Here is a 24,151-nt window from a genome sequence, read left to right as displayed (position 1 = left end):
TCTTTAAAAATATTATTTTTGTGTACATTGTTGAAAATCCAGCAGATAGTTTATGAAACAGGAAGGTTAACGGAAACCTGTCATGCGGGTTGGTGAGATTTATCTGCAGGAGTTTGTGCCTCTGCCCCTCCCACAACAGGGAAATTTCCCTGCAGTACTTCGCATCTTTGCCCCTTCTACAATGAATGAAGTTTTCTAGCAGTTTACCTGCAGGAGTTTGTTCTGCCTGCTGTGTAGTGATGATTGGTTTAATCTAGTTGGCAGTTCTCAGCCTCATGGAATAACACGACTGCAATAACCCCAACACGTTTACAATATTGTAAAGTAGTATAGATAGCGCCACGGAAAAAAATATTAATAAATATACAAATCGCTGCAAATCCTAACCTATAAAAATAGGGTGCATAAATAGTGAAAAAACCAGGTTGCGCTAAATTAATTTACAAATAAATAAAATCATAAATAAATCATATAAAGTCCAATCTTTTACAATATTGCCTTTCAGGAATGGGGCGAGAGGTGGAAAATCTTATCCTGGAGAACACCCAACTTCTGGAAACAAAGTACGTCCCCCTATAGGATTTCTTTTTCTCCTGTACAGTGTGCGATGTGTTCTTGGTAGAATATCTGTGTGCCGGGAGATTCCTAAAGCATCAGGATAGAAATTCGCTCTGCTGGATAAATGCCTTAAAAGAAAATGTCACTTTAATTTTTAAGGATAGTTACAGATTATCTTGTATAAGGACCCCCCTCCCCCCACACCCATCCTCTGGTACTTACACATCACCCCTTCCATCAGAGCCCCCACTCGTTGGATCAGAATATGGAGGGTCATGTGACCTGCTCCCAGGGTGTTATGGTAGGACATCCAATATGAAGAACACACAGGGTTTGGAGTACGTTGACAGAGGAAGCTCTCAGTGGGTAATGGGTTTGCGAAATGTAACTTTACCTTGAAACAGCAACTGTCTGGAATCTTTGGACCTCCCACATGTACCCCCCCAATATTTTGACCCATCTTCATCATGTGATCAATTCCAGGAATGCCCTGAATGTGGTGAAAAATGATCTGATCGCCAAGCTGGATGAGCTGATGTGCGAGAAGGACGTCTTACAGGGTGAGCTGGCCGCCATCAAACAGACCAAACAGAAGCTGGAGGAGAAGAACAAGGAACTGGAGGAGGAGCTGAAAAAGTGAGCGTCTGCCGCTTCAGTCTCAGCTGCCATATTGTTGTAGCCTTCGTTAGAAATAGCCTAGTGCTTACTGTTGGGTGTACAGACTTCCCAAATAACAAATGCATTTCTGTACAGCACTAATTGAAGAGACACAAAGATTAACAGCAAATTTGTGAGCTAATGTTCGTGTTTGTGGAATGGAAGGAGAGAAGTTTCCACTGTGTAGGACAGTTTTTGCCATCAGTAATAATGGACAATACTTTGTTCCAGGGCAAGGGCAGAAGCAGAGGAAGCGAGACAGAAATCGAAAGATGAAGAGGATGTAAGTTACACAATGTATTGCCAGACCTAGAAAATGTAAACTTTCTATACAGTGAAACGAAGGGACGCCATATTCTAAACTCCTTTTCAATAATCATTTTGTATGTTTCCTTATAAGAGAAGTTTGGGATTTTTTAACTACTTCATGTCCGGACACTTTTACCCCCTTCCTGTCCAGGTCAGTTTTCATCTTTCAATGCTGTCGCACTCTGAATGGCAATTGCGCGGTCATGCAACACTGTACTTTATGAATTTTTTAGCATTTTCATTTTTTTGAGGCCGAGAAAACTTTATTTTGGTGGTATTTATTCACCACTGGGATTTTTATTTTTATTGCTATATAAATTAAAAAGTCTGAAAATTTTGAAAAAAAAGTGTTTTTCTTATACAATTTTGCAAATAAATAATCTTTCTTCATAAATCTTGGCCAACATTTAATCAGTTATCTTTTTAGTAAAAAAAAAATCGCCCAAATTAGTTTATAACCAAAAATTATAATTTTTCAAAAACATTTTTTTTACATTTTAATTTTATTTTTTTTAATTATTTATGGTTTTTTTTTAACATACTGTCACCCTAGCAGTACAGTGTCACCATAGTGACACTGTACTACTTGTGGGGGGTGATGAAGATTTTTTATTTTGTACTGATTGCTTTTACACCCATAAAGGCTGTAAAAGCAATCATTTCGCCTTCTCTCTGCCTGCATTCTTGCAGCCATTGAGAAATACTGTGAGAGCTGTGATTGGTCACAGCTTGTCACATGGTACAAGGCTGTTGTGAATAGCCCTGTACCATGTGACTTCTGTGATCATTCACAGATTTCACACATAGTAAGCAATGATGCCAGAAGTGACATCTTGCTTACACCTATTCATGTGATCACTGATTGGCCAATCAGTGATCACATGATCGAGACCTCACACAGAGGTCCCATACAGCGATCGTTGTTCCACTGTGTCCAGATCACAGTGCTGCGCGCTCCCAGGAAGCGGGCAGGGCGTTTATAAATGGACACCCACCCACCCCTGCACTGCGGATCACGGTGTTGCTTGCTCCCAGGGAGCGTGCACAATCCAAATTGGCGGGCACCGTTTATGAACGGCAACCCGCCCCTGCACTGCCACCGTCTGGCCGTTTATATACAGCGGCCGTACAGGAAGTGGTTAAAAAGTACACTTACCTAGGTGGATGCAACATCAATCCAATGCTGCATCTGTCCCTCACCGGCTCTAAGGGTGAGAACTGAATGATCAAACACCACTGATCGCTCAGTTCTCCCCACCACTCTGAGCAGATGTGCCCCCCACTCACTGGAGCGCTGGGCTGTGGAGGGGGCGGGGTCGACTGGCTCAGGCTCTCAGCGGATCACTGAGAAGCTTAAGCAAGTGCTGATCCAGGCTCCTGGGTGGATCCGAGCCATATGGTCGCAACCTTTCCCCAGCCTGGACTGGCTCTGTGACGTCAGCTGACAGTGGGCTTTAACTGAAAATGGGTCACAGGAGTGAAGAACGAACTGTACTCCTGTGATCCAAAGGAGAAGTACAGCCAAATGAGCTTTGGCTGTACTTCTTTTTAAAGTGGTTCTAAAAAGCTTTTTACCTTGGAGGCAATCGGTCATTCCACTTGATTATGTTAAAAAGAAACTTAATTGGATCATGATTAACGACAAACTCACCTGTGTCCTACACAATAACTTGAAGAAATTCGATAATACATGGAACCCGTGGATCCAATACCTCTGTGCCTTAATGACCCTCATCTGGACTTTCTTTTGTTCTTTTTTCTCTTTTTGTACTGCTCTGCGTTGTATGTTATATGTTGGCAAAGCGAGATATACTTGACCTCGAATTGGCCATGATTTATGTCTTGTCTTAACTGCCAATTGTTGCGGCAGACTTTGTTGTTTTGGTGTTTCTATCTGTATATACGATAGATATTGCTTGTTTTACTTGAGTCTTTTTCCTTTGTAAAACTATTCAATAAAAACCATTGGAATATAAAACGCTTTTTACCTTAATGCATTCTCTGCATTAAGGTACTAAAATGCCCCACTATTTGTTTCTGTTTACACCCACCTGCACCTAATCTGATAAAAGCAGATGGATGGGGGATCTTTTTCCCATCCGTCTAGCGGATCGCATGACAGTCAGATGGAAATGGACAGGCGGTCTGTTTACATCCATTCGCCCCATAGAGGACAGCGGTCTGTGTCCACTCTGCACAAGCGGAGTGGACACAGACCTGTCATCCGCCTGCTCAGCGGGGATCAGCAGACACATCTTCCCCTGCTGAGCAGGCAGATCCATTTGGCGTCCACTTGGAGTCCGTCCATATGAAAGGGGCCTTAACCACTTGCCGTCCGCCTGCTGTTTTTAAACAGCAGGACGGTGGCACTCCAGGGGTGGGTTGCCGTTCATAATCGGCATCCGCTATTTCTAGTTGTGCGCGCTTCCTGGGAGTGCGCAGCACCGCGATCTGGTGCCCGCTGTGTCCTCCGGACACAGTGAAACACCGATCGTCTGTACGAGGTCCCGATCATGTGATCACTGATTGGCCAATCAGTGATCACATGCAAAGTAGTAAGCAAGATGTCACTTGTGACATCATTGCTTACTACGTGTGAAATCTGTGAATGATCACAGAGGTCACATGGTACAGGGCTATTCACAACAGCCTTGTACCATGTGACAAGCTCTGACCAATCACAGCTCACACAGTATTTCTCAATGGCTGCAAGAATGCAGACAGAGAGAAAGAGAAATGATTGCTTTTACATCCTATATGGGTGTAAAAGCAATCACTGTAAAAAAAAAAAAAATCTTCATCACCCCCCACCAAGGTGACACTGTACTGCCAGGGTGACGGTATGTAAAAAAAAACAAAAAAAACATAAATAATATAAAAATGTAAAAAAAAATGTTTAAAAACTATAATTTTTGGTTATAACTAATTTGGCGTATTTTTTTTTTAATAAAAAGATAACGGAATAAATTTTGGCCAAGATTTATGATGAAATATTATTTATTTGCAAAATTTTATAAGAAAAACACTTTTTTTTTCAAAATTTTTGGACTCTTTCATTTATATAGCAAAAAAAAAATAAAAAGCCCAGCGGTGAATAAATACCACCAAAATAAAGCTTTTATCTGTCTCAACAAAATGGTAAAAAATTCATATGGGTACAGTGTTGCATGACCGCGCAATTGTCATTCAAAGTGTGCTAGCGCTGAAAGCTGAAAATTGCCCTGGACAGGAAGGGGGTGAAAGTGTCCGGACAGGAAGTAGTTAATGTAATTGGTGTCTCAGTTTTGTCCCGGTTTCTGATTCTTTTTATATTCTTTCTTTGCTGAAGAGCGATGTACCTACAGCTCAACGGAAGCGATTCACACGGGTGGAGATGGCGCGGGTTCTGATGGAGAGAAATCAGTACAAGGAGAGACTAATGGAGCTGCAGGAGGCAGTCCGCTGGACGGAAATGATAAGGTATGAGTACACCGCTCAAGTAGATGACAGGATAAATTGCAGTTCTCTTGTGAGGTCTTTTGATAAGATCACGATAATTTTATAACTTCCTACAAGAGTTTTAAAATTTGAAATCATAAATGCTACAAAACCTTTCTTGGTGTGTGTCAATTTTAACTTTAAATGTACTAAACTTGCCAATAAACTGACAGCTTTCTAGCATTCTGAAATGTTTGCTTTTCCTTCAGAGCATCCAGAGAGAATCCGGCCATGCAGGAAAAGAAGAGGTCCAGCATCTGGCAATTGTAAGTTGGAGAAAAACATTCATGTTTAAGAATGCAGATTGCAGTTCAGTTTTAGGATAATTATGATCCAGTAGTGTTATATTGTTAAGATAATTTTTTAAATTTATTTTTTCCCCAAAAGGGGAAGTTCCACTTCCTTTGTCCCCTGCTCCCCATTAAGGATTGGCACCTTTGGGGAGCTGGGGGGGAGTGGGTACCCGAATTTGACAGATACCCACTCCTAATTTCACTGCAATCGCCTAGGAGATCGGAAGCGGAAGTTTTCCTCCTACCTTCCCTCCCCGTAGTCTTCTGGGACACGTGACAGGTCCCAGAAGACTACGGGGCCATTCACAAAGCGCAGGTCTTCTCGCAGTGAGCACCTGGTTGTGAAGCCAGAAACTGTCACAGCTGGGTGCCCACACTGAAGATGCCGGCACCAGAGAGAGAAGACAGCCGGTGAAACAGCGGTGGTGAGGACACCGCTGGAAGGAGGGACAGGTAAGTGGCTGTATTTTAAAAGTCAGCAGCTACAGTTTTTGTAGCTGCTGATTTTTTTTTTTTTTGTTTTCTAGGTGGAACTCCGCTTTAACAAAGAACAAAAAATCGTCAAGAATGGCCTATAACCTATTTTGTTTGATTTATATGTTTATTTTTTTTCTAAGGCAGAGACACTTTTATATTCTGGCCCATGTTTTGTGGATTCATGCAGAGAGTTCATTCTTATGACCAATCCATTTTAAAGTACATGTAACCTTTTGCACTAGGTTCCACTACCGCTCACAATACACAACATACAGTTTGCTTTTGTTTTTATGATGTGCTGAATGTACATTAAAGTGGTTCTAAAGACAGAATTCTATGCATTAAGATAAAAAAAACCTTCTGCGTGCAGCTTCCCCCCACATACTTACCTGAGCCTGATCTTGATTCAGCGATGTGCATGAGAGCAGTGGGTCTCCTGATTCTATCTCCTCACTGGACAGATAGGTAGCAATGGAAGCCATTGGCTTCTGCTGCTGTCAATCACAGCCAGTGAGAAGAGCGAGAATTGCGGGGTCAAGCTATGCTCTGTTGTCAATGGACAGACAGAGCCGGCTCGGGCGTGAGCATGCACGAGTGATCCCACAGTGGCAAGTGGCTTGCTATGGAAGCACTCAGCAGACGGGAGGGACCAGGAGCAGCTGCGGAAGACCCAAGAAGAGGAGGATCAGGGTTGCTCTGTGCAAAACCATTGCACAGAGCAGGTAAGTATGATATGTTCGCTATTTAAAAAACAAAAGTCTTTAGATTCACTTTAAAGGAGAGTATCCACCCAAAAGTGGAAGCTCGCTTATCTGCCTCCTCCCCCCTTTGCCTTGCGGGGAGAGGGGATAGCAGGTACCTGGTTTTGACAGGCGGCAAACTGAGCCAGAAGTTCAGCCAGAACTATATTTTGTTACCTGACAAGTTTTCAGCAGTTGAAAGCCTCTTCTGATTTATAGGGGTATTTTTTATAATAAAATCTTGTTTTCGCGTCTAGTTTCAGCCGCCTGTTCAGCTCTTCTGGCACTGCTTCTAAGAAACCCGACATGCCTGTCAACGTCCGATACAACGCCCCGACCTCGCACATCACCCCCTCCATCAAGAAGAAGAGCAGTGCCTTAGCCAAACTCCCCAGCGACAAGTCCAAAGCCTTCGACTTTCTTAGTGATGAGTGAGTGATGGCTTTGTGTTTATACAATTGTGTATAGCCTGCTGCTTGAAAGGAAATGTTTAATTGCCTAGTGTGAGTTTACACCATGTTTTCTTAGTGTAACTCTCCTCTCCCATAGTGCTTGGAAAAAAAAAATCTTAATAGGCTGCAAGTATGGTAGTTTTACAAACACACCGATGGCCATTATTTGCACCGTTATTTAGTGGAGCCTGTTGGAAACCAGAGACTGCACTGACCCTTGAATTCAGACCTGTCAGAATGGAGAAACTGGTCCCCCTATGAAAGACCTGCTATTCATGGTGGATTTTCTAGAGCTGTCATTCTTAAGCTGGCCATAGTTGGAGCGAAAATTTGTTTAGCAAGGAGCGTCCGAATTTAGATCTATCTATGGCTGTTTCCTATGTCACAATACGATAGCACAGTCTGGAGGATTCCTCCATCCATTCGATTGTGTAGGCTGGCTGATAAAAAAAAAAAATATCCTACTATGGCTAGCCTAAGCCTTGATTAGAACTTGACCCAGCACAAGAAATGTGTGACAGATGATATGCACAGGCTTGTTCCAGGTTAGTTACTGATTAGCCACTTGCCCACCGGGCACTTTTATCCCCTTCCTGCCCAGGCCAATTTCCAGCTTTCAGTGCTGTTGCAATTTGAATGACATTTGTCATACAACACTGTACCCATATGAAATTATCATTTTTTTTCACACAAATAGAGCTTTCTTTTGATGGTATTTCATTATCACTGGGGTTTTTATTTTTTGCACTATAAACAAAAAAAACAGCAAACAAAAAAAAAATTATTTTTTTCTTTGTTTCTATTATAGAATTTTGCAAACAGGTAATTTTTCTCCTTCACTGATGTGTGTTGATGAGGCTGCACTGATGGGCACTGATAGGCTGCACTGATGAGGTGGCATTGATGAAGCGGCACTGGTGGGCATTGAGGAAGAGGCACTGGTGATGCTGCACTGATGCAGTAATGATGGGCACTGCTGATCAGGGTACTGATTATCAGTGCAGATCTGCTCTGTGACATTTGCCGGTTATCTGCTGTGACAGGGTGAGGAAAGTGCTGCCAATAACTGGCAAGTGTGTTTGTTTGTGATCTGCTGTGTCATTGGACACAGCTGATTATGTAGTAAAAGGACGCTGTGATTGACCTTTTACCTAGTCATGTGATAAGCTGTGTCTGTAGGATACAGCGATCACTGACAGCGCTGGGGGCGCATTCTGGGAGGACATCATATGACTCCCTCCCAGAACTGGACAACCGTGCTGTTGCCGTCTTTCGGGATTGACCATGAGCGCTTCACTTCTATAATTTTATTTCAGTTGGCAGAACAGTGTTTTTAATTCCCATTTTATTTCTCATTAATCATCACTTGGACAGTAATGAAGCCGCTCTGGCCTCCCGGAGAGAACAGAAAAGAGAGCAGTACCGCCAGGTGAAAGCGCACGTCCAGAAGGAGGATGGTCGCATTCAGGCATTTGGCTGGAGTCTTCCTCAGAAGTACAAACCGGTGTGTGTATAATATAAATATATCTGTATCCAGCTCTATCCATAAAATAAATGTAAAAAAAATATATATATATATATAGCAGGTGCTTAAATAGCGCAGTAAGTTTACTCAGCGCTTTGCAAATATATAGTACATTCATTTATATATATATATATATATATATATATTTAAGTTTGTGTATTTTTTTTTTTTCTTCGCCTGCTTTCTGAAATACTTTCAGTGTTTTTCTTTGTAACTCTGCACACTTTTCTTCTGTCACCATGCATTGTTCGTAGCTTGCCAATGGCGGACAAAGCGAAGGCAAGATGAAGAATTTGCCGGTTCCAGTATACCTGAGGCCGCTGGATGAGAAGGACACTTCAATGAAGGTAACGGCACAGCTCCTCTTCCTTCAGATTGAGGTCAGTTTGTGTTATTCCTGCGCTGTCCATGACGGAGATGTACTGTGTTCCCCTCCCAGCTTTGGTGTGCAGTTGGTGTCAACCTATCTGGCGGGAAGACAAGAGATGGCGGCTCAATTATTGGAGCCAGTGTGTTCTATAGCGACCTCCCGGGCTCTGATGTAGATGACCAGAAGCCACGCAGCGAGTCCCAGAGCAGTTTAGAGAAACTTGAACAAGAATTGAAGGTGAGTTACACCCAAAAGGGGTGCAAATTATAATTGACTTTCTGGACAGCATATGGCTTGTTATATTGTAACAACTGAAGTGTTCTTTTGTAGGCTGTCTGTTAGTAGCAGGCCATGTTTTCCGTCCCTTGTCGGTGACAGGTGGAATAATTAATCTGTCAAATTTATATAGTAATTGTATCACAGCTTTGCTGCTACCTGGGATTCTAGAAATCCTCAGCTGTTACTGGTGCTAATAGAAATGTTTTACAGAGTTTTGGGAGCGGACAATCATCTATGCGTTGTGTAAAATAAATAGTGATGAGGACAGTTCCTACTGGAGGCCTCAGTTTGTCTTGTCCCTCCCTGTCCATGTTTAAATAAATAGGAAACACAACAAAAGAAGATCCAGAGACGGAGGGAAAATCCACTCTTAGATAGTTTTAGGAATGTTCTGTCTGTGTTCCATAAGGTAACTTTCCCTTCACTTCCTGTTACAGACATAATAAGAAACTTGTGGAAATCGTTTTGAAGCAAAGGAAATTCCTTCTTACAGTTGTCACCAGAACTGCTGTCCCCTTCAGTAAATTCAACCTCTGTTCCTGATCTGGTAACAACTGTAAAATTGGGATTTCCTATCAATTCTTGTGGTCACCAAGCAAATCAAGAGTGAATCCCCCCCCCCCAGTGGGGAACCATGCTAAAAAATAGTCTTCTCCGCTTTATCCAAAACTGAGAAAAATGTTTTGGACGATTAATTTTAACTGTCATTGGGGAACAGAACAGTGTGCTGTGATCCCCATCCTTGTCCCTGAACAGAACAGTGTGCTGTGATCCCCATCCTTGTCCCTGAACAAAACAGTGTGCTGTGATCCCCATCCTTGTCTCTGGACATTCCCATTCCTCAACAAATTGTGTGCAATGACTGTTTTTTTCATAGAGTAACATTTCTCTGCCCTACTGCCCATCTGTAACCTGTTCGCCTTTTTTAGTTTGGAAGGACACCAGAGTATAGCTTTGTTTACTGCTGAATGCGATGGGAGTTTTTCCATCTCTGAGTATGATCTTCTGTTCCGATGTGTCTGTGCGCCTCACCTCTGTTAACCCCTCATGTTGTTGTAACCCCTCAGGTCCAACAGAAAGAGTTAAGGCACCAAGATGAATTGTCCAGTCTCGTATGGATCTGCACCAGTACACATTCCTCCACCAAGGTCATCATCATTGACGCCAATGACCCTGGAAATGTGTTGGATACTTTTATAGTTTGCAACTCCCATGTACTGTGCATCTCCAGTGTGCCAGGTAAGATTGATGTCTGTAAGTTGTTAGTGTCAGCCATCACTTTCCTAATTCCTGTCCTGGGTCAGACATCACCTTCCTCCTTTCTGTCCTGGGTCAGACATCACCTTCCTACTTCCTTCCCTGGATCAGCCAGCGCCCTTACTACTTCCTGCCCTGAATCAGCCAGCGCCCTTACTACTTCCTGCCCTGAATCAGCCAGCGCCCTTACTATTTCTTGCCCCGGGTCAGCCAGCGCCCTTACTATTTCTTGCCCCGGGTCAGCCAGCGCCCTTACTACTTCCTGCCCTGGGTCAGCCAGCGCCCTTACTACTTCTTGCCCCGGGTCAGCCAGCGCCCTTACTACTTCTTGCCCCGGGTCAGCCGGCGCCCTTACTACTTCTTGCCCTGGGTCAGCCGGCGCCCTTACTACTTCCTGCCCTGGGTCAGCCGGCGCCCTTACTACTTCCTGCCCTGGGTCAGCCGGCGCCCTTACTACTTCCTGCCCTGGGTCAGCCGGCGCCCTTACTACTTCCTGCCCTGGGTCAGCCGGCGCCCTTACTACTTCTTGCCCTGGGTCAGCCGGCGCCCTTACTACTTCTTGCCCTGGGTCAGCCGGCGCCCTTACTACTTCTTGCCCTGGGTCAGCCGGCGCCCTTACTACTTCTTGCCCTGGGTCAGCCGGCGCCCTTACTACTTCTTGCCCTGAGTCAACGGGTGCCCTTACTACTTCTTGCCCTGGGTCAGCCGGCGCCCTTACTACTTCTTGCCCTGGGTCAACCGGCGCCCTTACTACTTCTTGCCCTGGGTCAGCCGGCGCCCTCACTACTTCTTGCCCTGAGTCAACGGGTGCCCTTACTACTCCTTGCCCTGGGTCAGCCGGCGACCTTACTACTCCTTGCCCTGGGTCAGCCGGCGACCTTACTACTCTTAGCCCTGGGTCAGCCGGCGACCTTACTACTCCTAGCCCTGGGTCAGCCGGCGACCTTACTACTCCTAGCCCTGGGTCAGCCGGCGCCCTTACGACTTCCTGCCCTGGGTCAGCCGGCGCCCTTACGACTTCCTGCCCTGGGTCAGCCGGCGCCCTTACGACTTCCTGCCCTGGGTCAGCCGGCGCCCTTACGACTTCCTGCCCTGGGTCAGCCGGCTCCCTTACGACTTCCTGCCCTGGGTCAGCCGGCGCCCTTACGACTTCCTGCCCTGGGTCAGCCGGCACCCTTACTACTTCTTGCCCTGGGTCAGCCGGCACCCTTACTACTGTATATCTGAGGTGTGGCTTCAATCCTGGGTTTATAGTGACCGTACATAATATCCTTAAACATATCCTGTTTTTATTCTAGGAGTTATGGAAACTGACTACCCCACAGGAGATGCTACCAAACTAGATGCAGACTCTGGGCAAGCGGACAAATCTTCCTTATCCGAGAGTCTAGTGAGCAGTAGCTCTTCCTCAGAGCAGCCAGTGGGGGGCGTCAAAGTTACTGTTGCCTCTGTGGAGGAATCTGAGCCCCTCTCGCCACAAACCGCCAGTGTTCTCTCCAGCGAGGCAGAGTGCAATCCAGGTGAGATGCAGTGACTGTTGGTTTTGTTCCTTGATGCAGCCAATCAGATTTGGTGGGCATGTAGTTGGAGGATAATTGCACACAATCAGAAAGGTAGAGATTTTGTACATTAAGTTCCCCACCATTACTTGCTCTTATTCTATTGCGATTGCAGATCCCGACTCCACCAATACTGAGCTGGATGATAATGTGCCCACGGCGGAGGAAGCCACGGAGGCCACAGAGGTGGGAGATGTCAGTACAGATGACGTGGCAGATATTCAGGCCGGGATCTATACAGAACATGTCTTCACTGACCCTCTAGGTGTACAGAACACAACGGACGACTCTGGCTGCCAGCCTAGGTGAGAGTCACTAGTAGGATCTACACATAATCAGATTCACGTTTTCTTCGTCCTAAACCCAACTATAGCTCTGAGCCTATTTCACGTGTAAACGAAAATAATTAGTTTTATGTCGAGCAAAATTGTTAGCAGAATCCTAACCATCTCTTGTCCGGCTATTTTGCTTAAATAGCCAGTCAGAAATGCCACCCTTTGGCTGATTATGACTGGGACAAGGCATTCCTGCTTAATTTCAAGATGAGTATATCCAACTATGCACAAGAGCGAAACTTTAAGCTTCTTTCGAGATGGTACAGAAGTCCAGTGGCCCTACAAGATGTCTCATACGATCCCAGATAGCTGTTGGCGATGTGCGGAACCATAGGGCACCGCCTTGATATATGGTAGTCTTGATCTCAACTTAAGCCTTTCTGGTCCACCTATCTTTCAGTTATGTCGACTGATCATAGGTTGCTCATGGCCCGAAATCCCTGAGGTAGCATTGCTTTCGCTCATTCCTGGGTCTATGGCACGGCTCAAGAAGGATGTTTTTTGTTTCCTCCTCGTACCAGCATGGGCACTCATCCCATGACACTAGAAATCTACGACCGTCCCTTCTGTGAGGAAATAGGTTGAGGAACTCAATACCATCATGCCATTGTAGGAACTGACTGCTAGTCTTCATGAGCAATACTCATAGTTTGTACAAATATGGATTGCGTTGATCGATTTTTCTATGTCCTCCAAACTTCAGCTTTTCCTGTAATACTTGCTTTGAGTCTGGGGCTGCCGTGGCGGGTGTCTGACGGGGTCTTAGTTGAGGGTCTTCCCTTTTCTTTAGTATATCCCTCCTTTTCGCTCTTTTTTTCTTTTTCCTTTCTGGGATCCGCTATGGATCCTCTGGTCCTTGTTATCATGGGTGGTCCCCTGCTGTCTAGGGGATGCATGTTGTCTACTGAGACATGCCCGGGCCACTCTTTCATTATATACCATGTAAGGTCTTAGAAAATGCAACTTAACTCTAGGAACAGATGGGATATCCATCACACAAACACAAGGATCACCTACATACCCTCAAGTGTTATTGTGCTTATGTTTCTTTTATGACACTGTCTTTGGTTAAGAGGCCTTACATTGTTGCCCTGTTAATGTATGTCATATCTGTTTTCATGATGCAAAATGTTTGATCAACTTTATTGATTTAGAAAAAAAAAAAAAAGCAGCTAATAGCACTCTGACCACCTCTGATGTCCTTGTTTCAGAGAGCATGTACAATGCATGTGATCGCACTGTCATTAGGCAAGGGCAGATCACAAGCAAAAGGCACATAGCCAGTCAGAGTGGCTTTATGCCATGTAATTGCTCTGTTGGCCAATCAAAACAATCACAAATGTGACCAGGCTGTGTTTGCACAAATCCAGCCCTCTTTAAAGAGCTTGGGCCAAGCTCTGGGTGGGTGTCTATAAATGGCCTCCCAGAACGCGCCTCCTGCGTGCCCCCTGCGGGGTGCACTCTTTAACGGCTGTGTCCTTTGGACACAGCTGATCACAGATCACAGTAAATGGCCAATCACAGTGGACCTTTATCTTGTGATTACATGTGATCGGACTTGCATTATCCAGGGTGTCTTTTTCTCACGCTATGTGTCTGTGTGAGGCAGAGACAGCTGCTATTCAGCAAGGCTTTCAGTACTTTGTTGGCACTGATTATCAGTGCGGCCTCCTGAGTGCCCGTCAGTGCGGCCTCCTGAGTGCCCGTCAGTGCGGCCTCCTGAGTGCCCGTCAGTGCGGTCTCATCAGCGCACATCAGTAATTGTGATAAATACTGAGGAGGAAGGAGCGAGGGGAATTGCCGATACCACATACGCCAAGGTAGGGCAATGAATGTGTTATGACCTTGATCTGTATTGAGGTCCATTGCACAAGGTGAGCGCATATTATCACTGGTTGCTTGCATATGTCACAGAGCTTGAGAAAAGAGGAAGAGATAAATCATATCATGGTGGTGGAGGAAATGCAGCTTTATTGGATATTGAAGGACCATTATATTGTTTTGATTTCAGGACTGTCACATTATTTGATGGAATTGTGCTGCATAATGGAAGACATTATCCAAAAAACGAAGAAAAAGGGTTTTTGTTTTCTTTCCAAAATTTTTGGTCTTTTTTTTTTTATCAAAAAATGGAGAGACCCAGTGGTGATTACATACAAGCAGAAGAAAGCTTTATCTGTCTCAAAAAAGATGATAAAAATTTAATTTGGGTACAGTGTTGCATGACCGCACAATTGTCATTCATAGCTGAAAATTGGCCTGGACAGGAAGGGGGTGAAAGTGCCCGGTATTGAAGTGGTTAAACATAGAGTTAGCCCTTAAAATGGACCCCCTAGTGTTGCTGCACACTAATTGAACTGGAGGCGAGGTTGGTATTCTGTTGCCATCCAAGTGGAATCCTCCTGTGTGTGGGGTTATAATCTGAGTAAAGTAGCCGCATTGAAGGACTGGCACTGAGGAAGCAGCATAAGGTATCAGAATGTTTGGTTCTGCTGGAGAAGAGTAGCTCTTGCAGATATGTAATGTAAGGCCTTTTATGCCGTGACCCAAAAGTGTCAGTATAAAGATGGAGGGCTATGGCCAGGGCACCCGGTGCAATCACATGCTTTTAGTTCATTGTAACTCCTGGCTTCCTCCTCTGCTGCAGCAACGAGTCGGACCTGTACAAAGATGGAGTGGCGACTCTTCCCAGCGAGCAGGACCTGATGAGAGAGGAAGCGCAAAAGATGAACAGCCTGCTGCCGACAATGTGGCTGGGAGCACAAAATGGACAGTAAGTTGTCTCCACCCACTGCGCTGTCCTAAATGATCCGGTTATATAAAGTGATTGCTCTGAGTGACGGGTATCTCTGTTCCAGCCTGTACGTACACTCGTCTGTCGCCCAGTGGAAGAAGTGTCTGCTCCAGATAAAACTGAAAGATTCCATTCTCAGTATTGTGTAAGTATGCTTTGTACTTGGCGCATTATGTGGAGTCATCCCCAAAACCTTCTCCCTATCCTCATCAATGTGGGATGAACTCATACAAGAGCAGCAAGTCTTCATTGTGGTAGATGCAGATTTACTCAAGTATGAAGTTAACTATCTCGCCTAGTTTCTCTCTTCCTATAATATTTGTGAATTCATGGAACCGTATTGTTCTGGATCTTGGTACAAATCTTTTTTTTTTTCTTTTTTTTCATGATTTCTTCTGTATTTCAGCCATGTGAAGGGGATTGTGTTGGTGGCACTGGCTGATGGGACGCTGGCGATCTTCCACCGAGGAGTTGGTGGGTATAATGTGCAGAAGGGAAGTGAACTGTGTTCTTGGCAAATCCATTTAACCACAATAGACTTGCACTTCTGGAAAGCAAAGGGACCGCTTTTCCCTTTCTAGTCATTGGCCTCACAATGACGATTGGCCTGTGCTTACAAGCTTCTGGGCTGGAGGTCCCATCCTGTTGAGACCTCTGTGCTGAGTCACCGGTTCTTTGCACCTTTTTATTGGCCCTTGAGCATTTCCCACCATTCCTGCTCTGGGTTTCCTTGTCTGCAGATCTGCAGTACCCATTATGAGGGGTTCCAATCATCTCTGCGCTGGGTTTCTGGGTCTGTACACCTGCTGTGCCCATTATGAGGGGTTCCTACCATCCCTGTGCTGGGTTTCTGGGTCTGTACACCTGCTGTGCCCATTGTGAGGGATTCCCATCATCCCTGTGCTGGGTTTCTGGGTCTGTACACCTGTTGTGCCCATTGTGAAGGGGATCCCACCATCCCTGTATTGGTTTTCTGGGTCTGTACACCTACTGCACCCATTATGAGTGATTCCCACAATCCCTGCGCTAGGTTTGTGGATCTGTATACTTGCTGTACCTATTGTGAGTGATTCCCACAATCTCCGTGATGGGTTTCTGGATCTGTACACCTGCTGTACCCATTACGATGGGTTCCCAGCATCACTGCACCAAGTGTCTGGGTTCATACCCCTAGTGTGTTCATTATGAGGGAACATTGGATATCAGTAAACCATAGTCCATGGGTGGTGGCACTGGGAGGTTTTGTCACCCAGACATTTTTTTTTACTATTTCTGTAGCTCAGAAGACAATAATACATCGTAATCAGTAGCAGCCATTAGCAGTCAACTTCAGATCCCTCACCCTAAGGTTGTCGTACTTGTTCCTTCCTCTGTGTTGACAGATATAGTGGGCTGAGCATATTAAGTGTTAAATTGTTGTGCACATGGCCCACAGTTATTACATTTGGGTCTATTTACCAGCTTCGCTTTTAAGGCTTTTTTTTTTTTTTAATAGATGGCCAGTGGGATCTATCCAACTATCACCTCCTCGATTTTGGCCGTCCTCACCACTCTATCCGATGTATGACGGTAGTCCATGAGAAGGTCTGGTGCGGATACAGGAACAAAATCTACATTGTGAATCCAAAGACGATGAAAATTGAGGTGAGCAGAGAGGCCTCCTGTCCGTGTTCTCTGAACCATTCCCTGGATTATGTGATCCGATTCTCAGACTGTTCTTTCCTGTCCATGTTCTCTGATCAATTCTATGAATTGCGTGAGCTGCTTGTTGTTCATTGTCCATGTTCTCTGATCCATTCCTCAGAATGTGTGAGCCAGTTCTCAGATTCTGCCGTTTTTCTGTCCTGTCCATGTTTACTGATCCTATCTTCTGATTGTAATATTTGTTTTTCCATGTGTCTAGAAATCTTTTGATGCTCATCCGAGGAAAGAGAGCCAAGTGAGACAGCTGGCTTGGATCGGCGATGGTGTTTGGGTTTCCATCCGGCTCGATTCAACGTTACGGTTATACCATGCACATACCTACCAACATCTGCAGGATGTGGACATTGAGCCCTACGTTAGCAAAATGCTGGGTGAGCTCTGCACTCTTTAAAATGAAAAAGTTTTGTCTTCTAAAGGTTTTTGGTTTTGGGTGTTATTACATTTATGGAAATCTTGGAAGCATAGAGTTAAAAATTCCGCCAGCACAGTGGGTCCCTTTTAAGTCATCATTGAGTGACACATTCAAGGTAAATCTGTGGGATCTCCTCCATATCTTTGAAACCCTGGTACTCTATTATGTAATTAAATTCCCCAGCTTTTATGGACAATATTTGCATCCCCCCAAACAAGCCTTAACATCAGCCAAACACCAGGTATTTGGAAAGGTGGTGTGAAGATGAGTACATACTAGCAGGGTTTGACTTAACCGCTTTAATACATTTTATGTACGTCGCAAGGTCTAATTTGTATACCGGGCTGATGCAGCTACAGGCATCATCCCAGTATAATTTTTTTTTTTTTTTTTTTTTCAAGAGCCAGCAATGCTCTTTCTTTTAAAAGCAATCCTAGCAACTAATTAGCCACTGGATTGCTTTACAGGCAACCCCCCGCAGTCTGGGGTCTAATTTTTTTTTATGTAAAAAAATTTTAAATAAAATAATTACATTTTTAAAGCTCCCCCATCCCGTGTTCGTGCGCAAAGACAAACGCACGTGTTGATCCCTCACGCATACGTAAACGGAGACCACACCACGAGGTGTCACCATAAAAGTCAGAACAAAAGCAATAATTCTAGCACCGGACATCCTGTGGGACTTTAAATTGGCAACCTGTACAGACTTTTAAAGCATCGCCTATAGAGATTTTTAAGTACTGTAGTGGATTACCACAGGGGCAGCTCCAGAATAAAGGAGTGTATTGCAGCAAATGGGTCTGTTGATTTTAATTTAGTTTTTATTGAAGTTCTGCTTTGGTTAAAAGCACTTGACTAGTTGTGTTCACTTTTTCCTCCTTTTTCTTTTTTTTTTTTAGGCACTGGAAAGCTAGGATTCTCCTTTGTTAGGATAACAGCCCTGATGGTGTCTTGTAACCGGCTGTGGGTGGGGACCGGGAATGGTGTCATTATATCCATCCCCCTGACTGAAAGTAAGTATAGATGGAGAGGTGGTGAATCTACAGACAGCTATAGCAGATCAGAACACTAAATGACCTGCTGTAGACAAGATCTGCAATAGTTTTGTTTCCTCAAATAAAACATCAAATGTAATTCAGTTCAGAATAATATCTAAGTGTATTTAGTGCCGACATTGCTGAATGTTATGAAATAGTAAGTTTTGTTGATCCCTGAACAATGCTGTTTTAAAATTTTGTAATTCTGAATTTAGGAAAGTTACAAATGAAGCCTTACTTGATGACCGATAGGTTGGCTGGAGATTATTCATGGAGGTATTAGATTGTATGATGAGAATATGTCCAATAAACCAGAGCAGGATCTTTAGATCTGTGCAGTGTGGGTCCACGATATGTTGGGTCCCAGAGAAAAGATGTGTTGACAATTAAAGCTGAACTCTGTACATGGAAATTTTCATGTAAATATGTTCTTCAATCACAAAGAGTCAAAATCCCCTTTGTGCGCACCAAATGCCTTTGCAAAACCTAGTTATTAGCTTGCAAAGGTTGGGGCTAGATCATAGCTGTACAGAAAGCAGAGCTGAAGTTGGGGCCCAGCAGGTTCACCAACTACAGGATGCCTGCTGGAATGGGGGGCAGAGTCAAGACCAGTCACCCTGCACAAAGGAGAGATAGCAGCAGGTACCAGTCTTTTTCAGGAAGGTCTTGCACAAAGGCAAAATGTCACACAGGATTGCTGCACAGATCTGGAAAAAATACAGAATGCGCATCAAGATTCAAGTAAGAATACACATGACTCTTGTATTTAAACAGTATTTACTTATCTCGGAGTCCACCTTTAAACTTCTGATAAAACCTTGTTGGAATGACTTTGTTTCCTATACTTGGTGGTGGAGCTTTTCTCTTTGAAGCATCTTCTGCTCTGTTACTGATATACTGTATGTTGAGTATTAGCCAGGTCTGAAAGATGTAGAGATTAGTTTTCTAGACCTGATAAGGGCGTTGGGTGGATGGGAAATCTTAGACCCCAAGTACCAGAGACAAGTGTTGATTAGACTTTGCCTACCAGGTTCTCAAGAACTTGTTCTTCACTATCACCCCTGTCCATTACCCTCCCCTTACTCTCTTACTTATAGCCATTATACTGCACCAGGGCCGATTACTTGGGTTGAGGGGTAAGTGCCGACACAAGTCAACAAGTTCTCTTCCCTCCAGGCTTTATTCTAAGTAGCCACTTTGTCCTGGCTGTGTAGATTCACTCCTTTTGTATGTGTCTTCTTCCGGAGCCCTTGTTGGCTGTAGTCACCTGTAATACTAAAAGGCTCAACAGATTAGCCTCCTCTCATGTGTCGCAGCTAATCTTACAGTCGCACCCTCTGCGCTGGTCACCACATCATGTCATCCACTCTGGAGCTTCTCCTTCCCACGCAATGCTCTCCTCTTGGACCTCTCTGTCCTTCCATGGCCTTCTCATTCCAATGGATGTGTCTTGTAAATCTAGCAAGTCGTAGGATTAAATCAAAGAGCACTTGATGAGATATTAAGTCTCCTAAGTGTATGCCTGGGCAAAAGAAAATCCATACATCTCTGCAATACATGCATGTTTCCCCATATTTTATATCTCTAAAAGCTCTGCAAAGACCAAAAATAACTTTTTTTTTAAAATTTATTATTTAAAGGGATAACACAAATTGCAGGAATGTATTGACACTTTTTTCTGCCCGCACATAAACGTTAAGCATTCCCCTGCACATGTGCAGACGGCTGCTTTCTACAAAAGAGACGTTCATATGGACCATGCAGCAGAGACCTAATCTCACCAGCAACAATAAGAAGAAAAGCTGCAAAAATGTTAAGTTTAAAGTCAGTAGAATGATAGGAACGCAACAAAGTATTAAGTAGACACTACAGAGAAGTATTGGAAGGCAATTAAATAAATTCACAAAGGCTGGCAATTCCCTTTAAAACACACCGGTATTTCTTGCTGGGATGGGTAAATAGAGAGTGAGGGCTGGTGTACCTTTCCAGGAGAAAATAATGCTCGGTATTTCCTTCACTGCTTGTCTAAAGCTTTACTACCGGGTCACGTGGTTTCTGTATAGGGGAAGAAAGACCAATCTAAACTCCTATCTTAACCAAACAAAGTTTCCCAGCAAACTTACCGGCTAGCTTGCAAAAAAAAACAAAAAATTGAGCCATCTAACAATTTTCATTTAACCTCTTCACACTGGCCGTACGCATATATGCGGCTGCTTGGCAGGTGAGAGTCCACATGTACGCAGCCCTGTGTAAACAACTTTCTGTACTGAGTCTGCTTCCTGCACAGTAGCCGGCGGGGATCTGTAAGCTCCCGATGCATACTTGCTTTTGGGAGCTTTCCAATCATGTAACCACTGTGACAGCCAATCACAGCGGTCACATGACCAGAATGCACGCTTCCGCCTATGTAACCACTGTGACAGCCAATCACAGCGGTCACATGACCGGAATGTGCGCTTCCGCCTCCCGGCTTAAGCAGCCAGGAGGCGGATGGCGAGAAGGGGCAGAGGGTTTAGTTGCACACATTTGCAAGTCTCCTCTGTAGAGTGTGGTCTTAACCCTTAAATGTGAGAGTCTCCCAGTCCTGGGAGCTTTCTGATCACGTGATCACTGTAACAGCCAATCACAGCATTTTGATCCAATTCGGTCAGGAGGCGGTAGTGGGAAAAGGTTAAAGGCAGGTATGCCTGATGGGAATCCATTCCTCCTAGAAGGCGCAAGGACATATTAAGCAGCCAGAAGGCGGATGGTGAGAAGGGGCAGAGGGTTTAGTTGCACACATTTGCAAGCTTCCTCTGTAGAGTGCGGTCTTAACTCTTAAATGTGAGTCTCTCCAAGATGGAGCAAGTATAGTACTGGATAAATTAAGCTCCTCCCATCGACATGGCGCCTATATACGGCCTCTCATTGGGCGTGCTTTAACGCTGAGTAGCCGCATATATGCGTCTTTTGACAAACGCTCCCAGTATAGCAACTAACGTAATGGAAAGCTCCCAATGCATACTTGCTATTGGGAGCTTTCTGATCACGTGATCACTGTAACAGCCAATCACAGCATTTTGATCCAATTTGGTCAGAAGGCGGTAGTGGGAAAAGGTTCAAGCCAGGTATTCCTGATGGGAATCCATTCCTCCTAGAAGGCGCAGGGACATATTAAAGCCCAGCAAGAGCACAATTCTTGAAGGCAATGTGTCCCTATGCCGTATCCAATCAGCAAGTTTTGCAAGAATGGTGACCACCCCAATTTATAACTAGCTTTTGAAGTTTTGCATGTGCACCTTACTTCAAAAGTTAGATATAAATGGGGGTGGTTGCTATTCTTGTATAGCTTGCCCATTGGATTTGGCATGAGGACACATTGGATGCCTTCAGCTGCCAATGGGCTCCCTCCAGGCATACCTGCCCTTACGCTATTCACCGCTATATATGCTCCAATTTGGACACTTTCAAGTTTAAGTCCTCATGCACACTAGACTTTTTTTACAGCTGCTGTTTTTGGTTTCTTGTATTTCTACTCTTAATCCGAAAGAGCGAACAGCAGCTGATGGACTGGATTGTGTGTTCATTTCTCATAATGAATGCAAGCAGAACCGGTAAGGCTGCCCACACCATTAAAAAGTAGCTGTCCCAGCTTATGCACAAATGTAATTATGAAATAATGAGCAGCTTCAATTGCATTATAGCAGAGTACACATCTGAACGGGGTAGAGTAGTCCATGCCAAGGGAAGTAATTGTCAGGGAACGATATCGGATTCCCCATATCCATCCTGTAATGGCCTGGGGTTATTAGGTTCTAAATTTGCACCTTCAAAGGTTAGCTATAAATGGGGGTGGTTGCTATTCTTGTATAGCTTGCCCATTGGATTTGGCATGGGGACACATTGGACGCCTTCAGCTGCCAATGGGCTCCCTCCAGGCATACCTGCCCTTACATTATTCACCGCTATATATGCTCCAATTTGGACACTTTCAAGTTTAAGTCCTCATGCACACTAGACTTTTTTTACAGCTGTTTTTGGCTTCTGGCATTTTATCTACAGCCATTAAACTCCCCAGCATGTTATCCTGTGTCCATGCACACGTAGACTTTAATCAGCGGTTTTTGGCTGGAGCGTTTTCTGTCTGGGAAAAAAACTCAAGAGGAGTTCTTTAGCTGTAAAAATCTAACTCTGATAAAAACTGAAAAACACTAAAAAACGTGGTTATCTGGCGTTTATGAGCGTTTTTGAGCCTGAAGATTTTCTGAGCGTATAACTGCTAAAAAAAAAAAAAAAAAAAAAAAAAAGGCGAACGCTGAAAAACATTAAAAATTCTGAAAACCGCTAAAAAACTCACGGTTTTATTGCAGCATTCTACAGCTAATGCTACTGGCGTTTTTATAACGTCCAGTGTGCATGAGGCCTTAGCGTTAGGACCACACTTACAGAGGAGCCGTGGCGAGGCAGTGCAGCTGACATAGTTAGTCTGGCTGAAAAAAGACAAAAGTCCATCCAGTTCAACCATAGAAAAAAAAAAAGTTATAATCCTACACCCACAGTTGATCCGGAGGAAGGCAAAAAAAAAACCCAGCAAAGCATGATCCAATTTGCTCCTGCTGGGGAAAAAAATTCCTTCCTGATCCCCCGAGAGGCAATCAGATATTCCCTGGATCAACTTTACCTATAAATGTTATATCCAGTTATATTCTGTGTATCCAAGAAAGAATCCAGGACTTTCCTACAGCAATCCACTGAGCTGGCCACAACCAACTTCCACATAAGATTGCTAAAATCCAATCTTGTCCTTCACTAAAGATAAAATGCTGAGGCCCTTGTGTATGAAGCCAGCACCGAAGAGAACCTGAGACAGCCTTTTCCCCAGAAAAAGCTTTTTTTTTATTTCTACTCTTAATCCGAAAGAGTGAACAGCAGCTGATGGACTGGTTGGTGTGTTCATTTCTCATAATGAATGCAAGCAGAACCGGTAAGGCTGCCCACACCATTTAAAAAGTAGCTGCCCCAGCTTATGTAATGTAATTATGAATGAGCAGCTTCAATTGCAGCTTCAATTGCAGTATAGCAGAGTACACGTCTGAACAGGGTAGAGTAGTCCATGCCAAGGGAAGTAGTTGTCAGGGAACGATAAGGGATTCCCCATATCCATCCTGTAATGGCCTGGGGTTATTAGGTTCTAGGCAAATTTGTGTAAAACACGGGCACCCCAAGTATATATTAGTGCTAGATGAACAAAAAACACATCGCATTCCTCTCTTCCTGCAGCATCTTCGCATGCTCTTCTAATAGTTCAGGCAGGTGCTTGGAATACTAAACTGGTTGTCCCCCCCCCCCCCCTCTCCCCCTCTAGCTGCGCTTCCTAAACGAACCATTTTCTGTATGCGCTTAGTACCCCTCTGTGTATGTATGGTTACTGCATTTCTGTTGTGTCTTCCAATCTCAAGCCAACAAAGTCTTGCCTGGCTCCGGGAATCGTCCAGGGAGCGTGATCCGAGTCTACGGCGATGAGAACAGCGATAAAGTGACCCCCGGAACGTTCATACCGTACTGTTCTATGGCACATGCGCAGTTGTGTTTCCACGGTCACCGCGATGCCGTCAAGTTCTTTGTTGCAGTACCAGGTAATTTGGAGTGTTAGAAAATCTCATAATGGAAGGAAAAAATGTCACCAGCACACCAAGGATCACCAATATGGGTCCAAAGGTTTTAATAGACGATCACATAGTTACAGCAAGGCAACGTTTCAGAGTCTCGCACAGCCCCTTCATCAGGCATGTGTCACATGCCTGATGAAGGGGTCCTGCGAGACTCCGAAACGTAGCCTTGCTGTAACTATGTGATCGTCTATTATCGTCAGACCTTGAAAGTGTCAAATAAAAAATCAAAACAAAAAACCGGTGCCCAGCTTGGTGTAACCCCTTC

The 24,151-nt window shown here is 44.3% G+C and overlaps 1 protein-coding gene across 1 annotated transcript in view; it reads left to right on the top strand.

Annotated features, from left to right (window-relative positions):
• Nucleotides 1–23,862, top strand: part of LOC149431267 (C-Jun-amino-terminal kinase-interacting protein 4-like) — a gene marked incomplete at both ends in the record, with an annotated part of 40,756 nt that extends 16,894 nt beyond the window's left edge. The window contains 20 exons of the mRNA XM_089665737.1: nt 506–563; nt 1,042–1,194; nt 1,447–1,498; nt 4,853–4,983; nt 5,211–5,267; nt 6,769–6,942; nt 8,338–8,467; nt 8,743–8,835; nt 8,928–9,095; nt 10,205–10,376; nt 11,693–11,914; nt 12,069–12,258; nt 14,936–15,061; nt 15,147–15,227; nt 15,489–15,556; nt 16,578–16,726; nt 16,986–17,157; nt 18,098–18,211; nt 19,333–19,371; nt 23,674–23,862. Coding sequence (XP_089521863.1) covers nt 506–563; nt 1,042–1,194; nt 1,447–1,498; nt 4,853–4,983; nt 5,211–5,267; nt 6,769–6,942; nt 8,338–8,467; nt 8,743–8,835; nt 8,928–9,095; nt 10,205–10,376; nt 11,693–11,914; nt 12,069–12,258; nt 14,936–15,061; nt 15,147–15,227; nt 15,489–15,556; nt 16,578–16,726; nt 16,986–17,157; nt 18,098–18,211; nt 19,333–19,371; nt 23,674–23,862 — 2,538 coding nt within the window. The remainder of the gene's footprint in view (nt 1–505; nt 564–1,041; nt 1,195–1,446; nt 1,499–4,852; nt 4,984–5,210; nt 5,268–6,768; nt 6,943–8,337; nt 8,468–8,742; nt 8,836–8,927; nt 9,096–10,204; nt 10,377–11,692; nt 11,915–12,068; nt 12,259–14,935; nt 15,062–15,146; nt 15,228–15,488; nt 15,557–16,577; nt 16,727–16,985; nt 17,158–18,097; nt 18,212–19,332; nt 19,372–23,673) is intronic.
• Between the last annotated feature and the right edge of the window lie 289 nt (nt 23,863–24,151).

Source organism: Staurois parvus, unplaced genomic scaffold (assembly GCF_062004578.1).
Source record: "Staurois parvus isolate SC_StPar_1 unplaced genomic scaffold, SC_StPar_1.0 ptg002312l, whole genome shotgun sequence".
NCBI classification, from domain to species: domain Eukaryota; kingdom Metazoa; phylum Chordata; class Amphibia; order Anura; family Ranidae; genus Staurois; species Staurois parvus.
The sequence above is the reverse complement of the archived record's forward strand: the minus strand, read 5'-3'. Positions and strand labels throughout refer to the sequence as shown.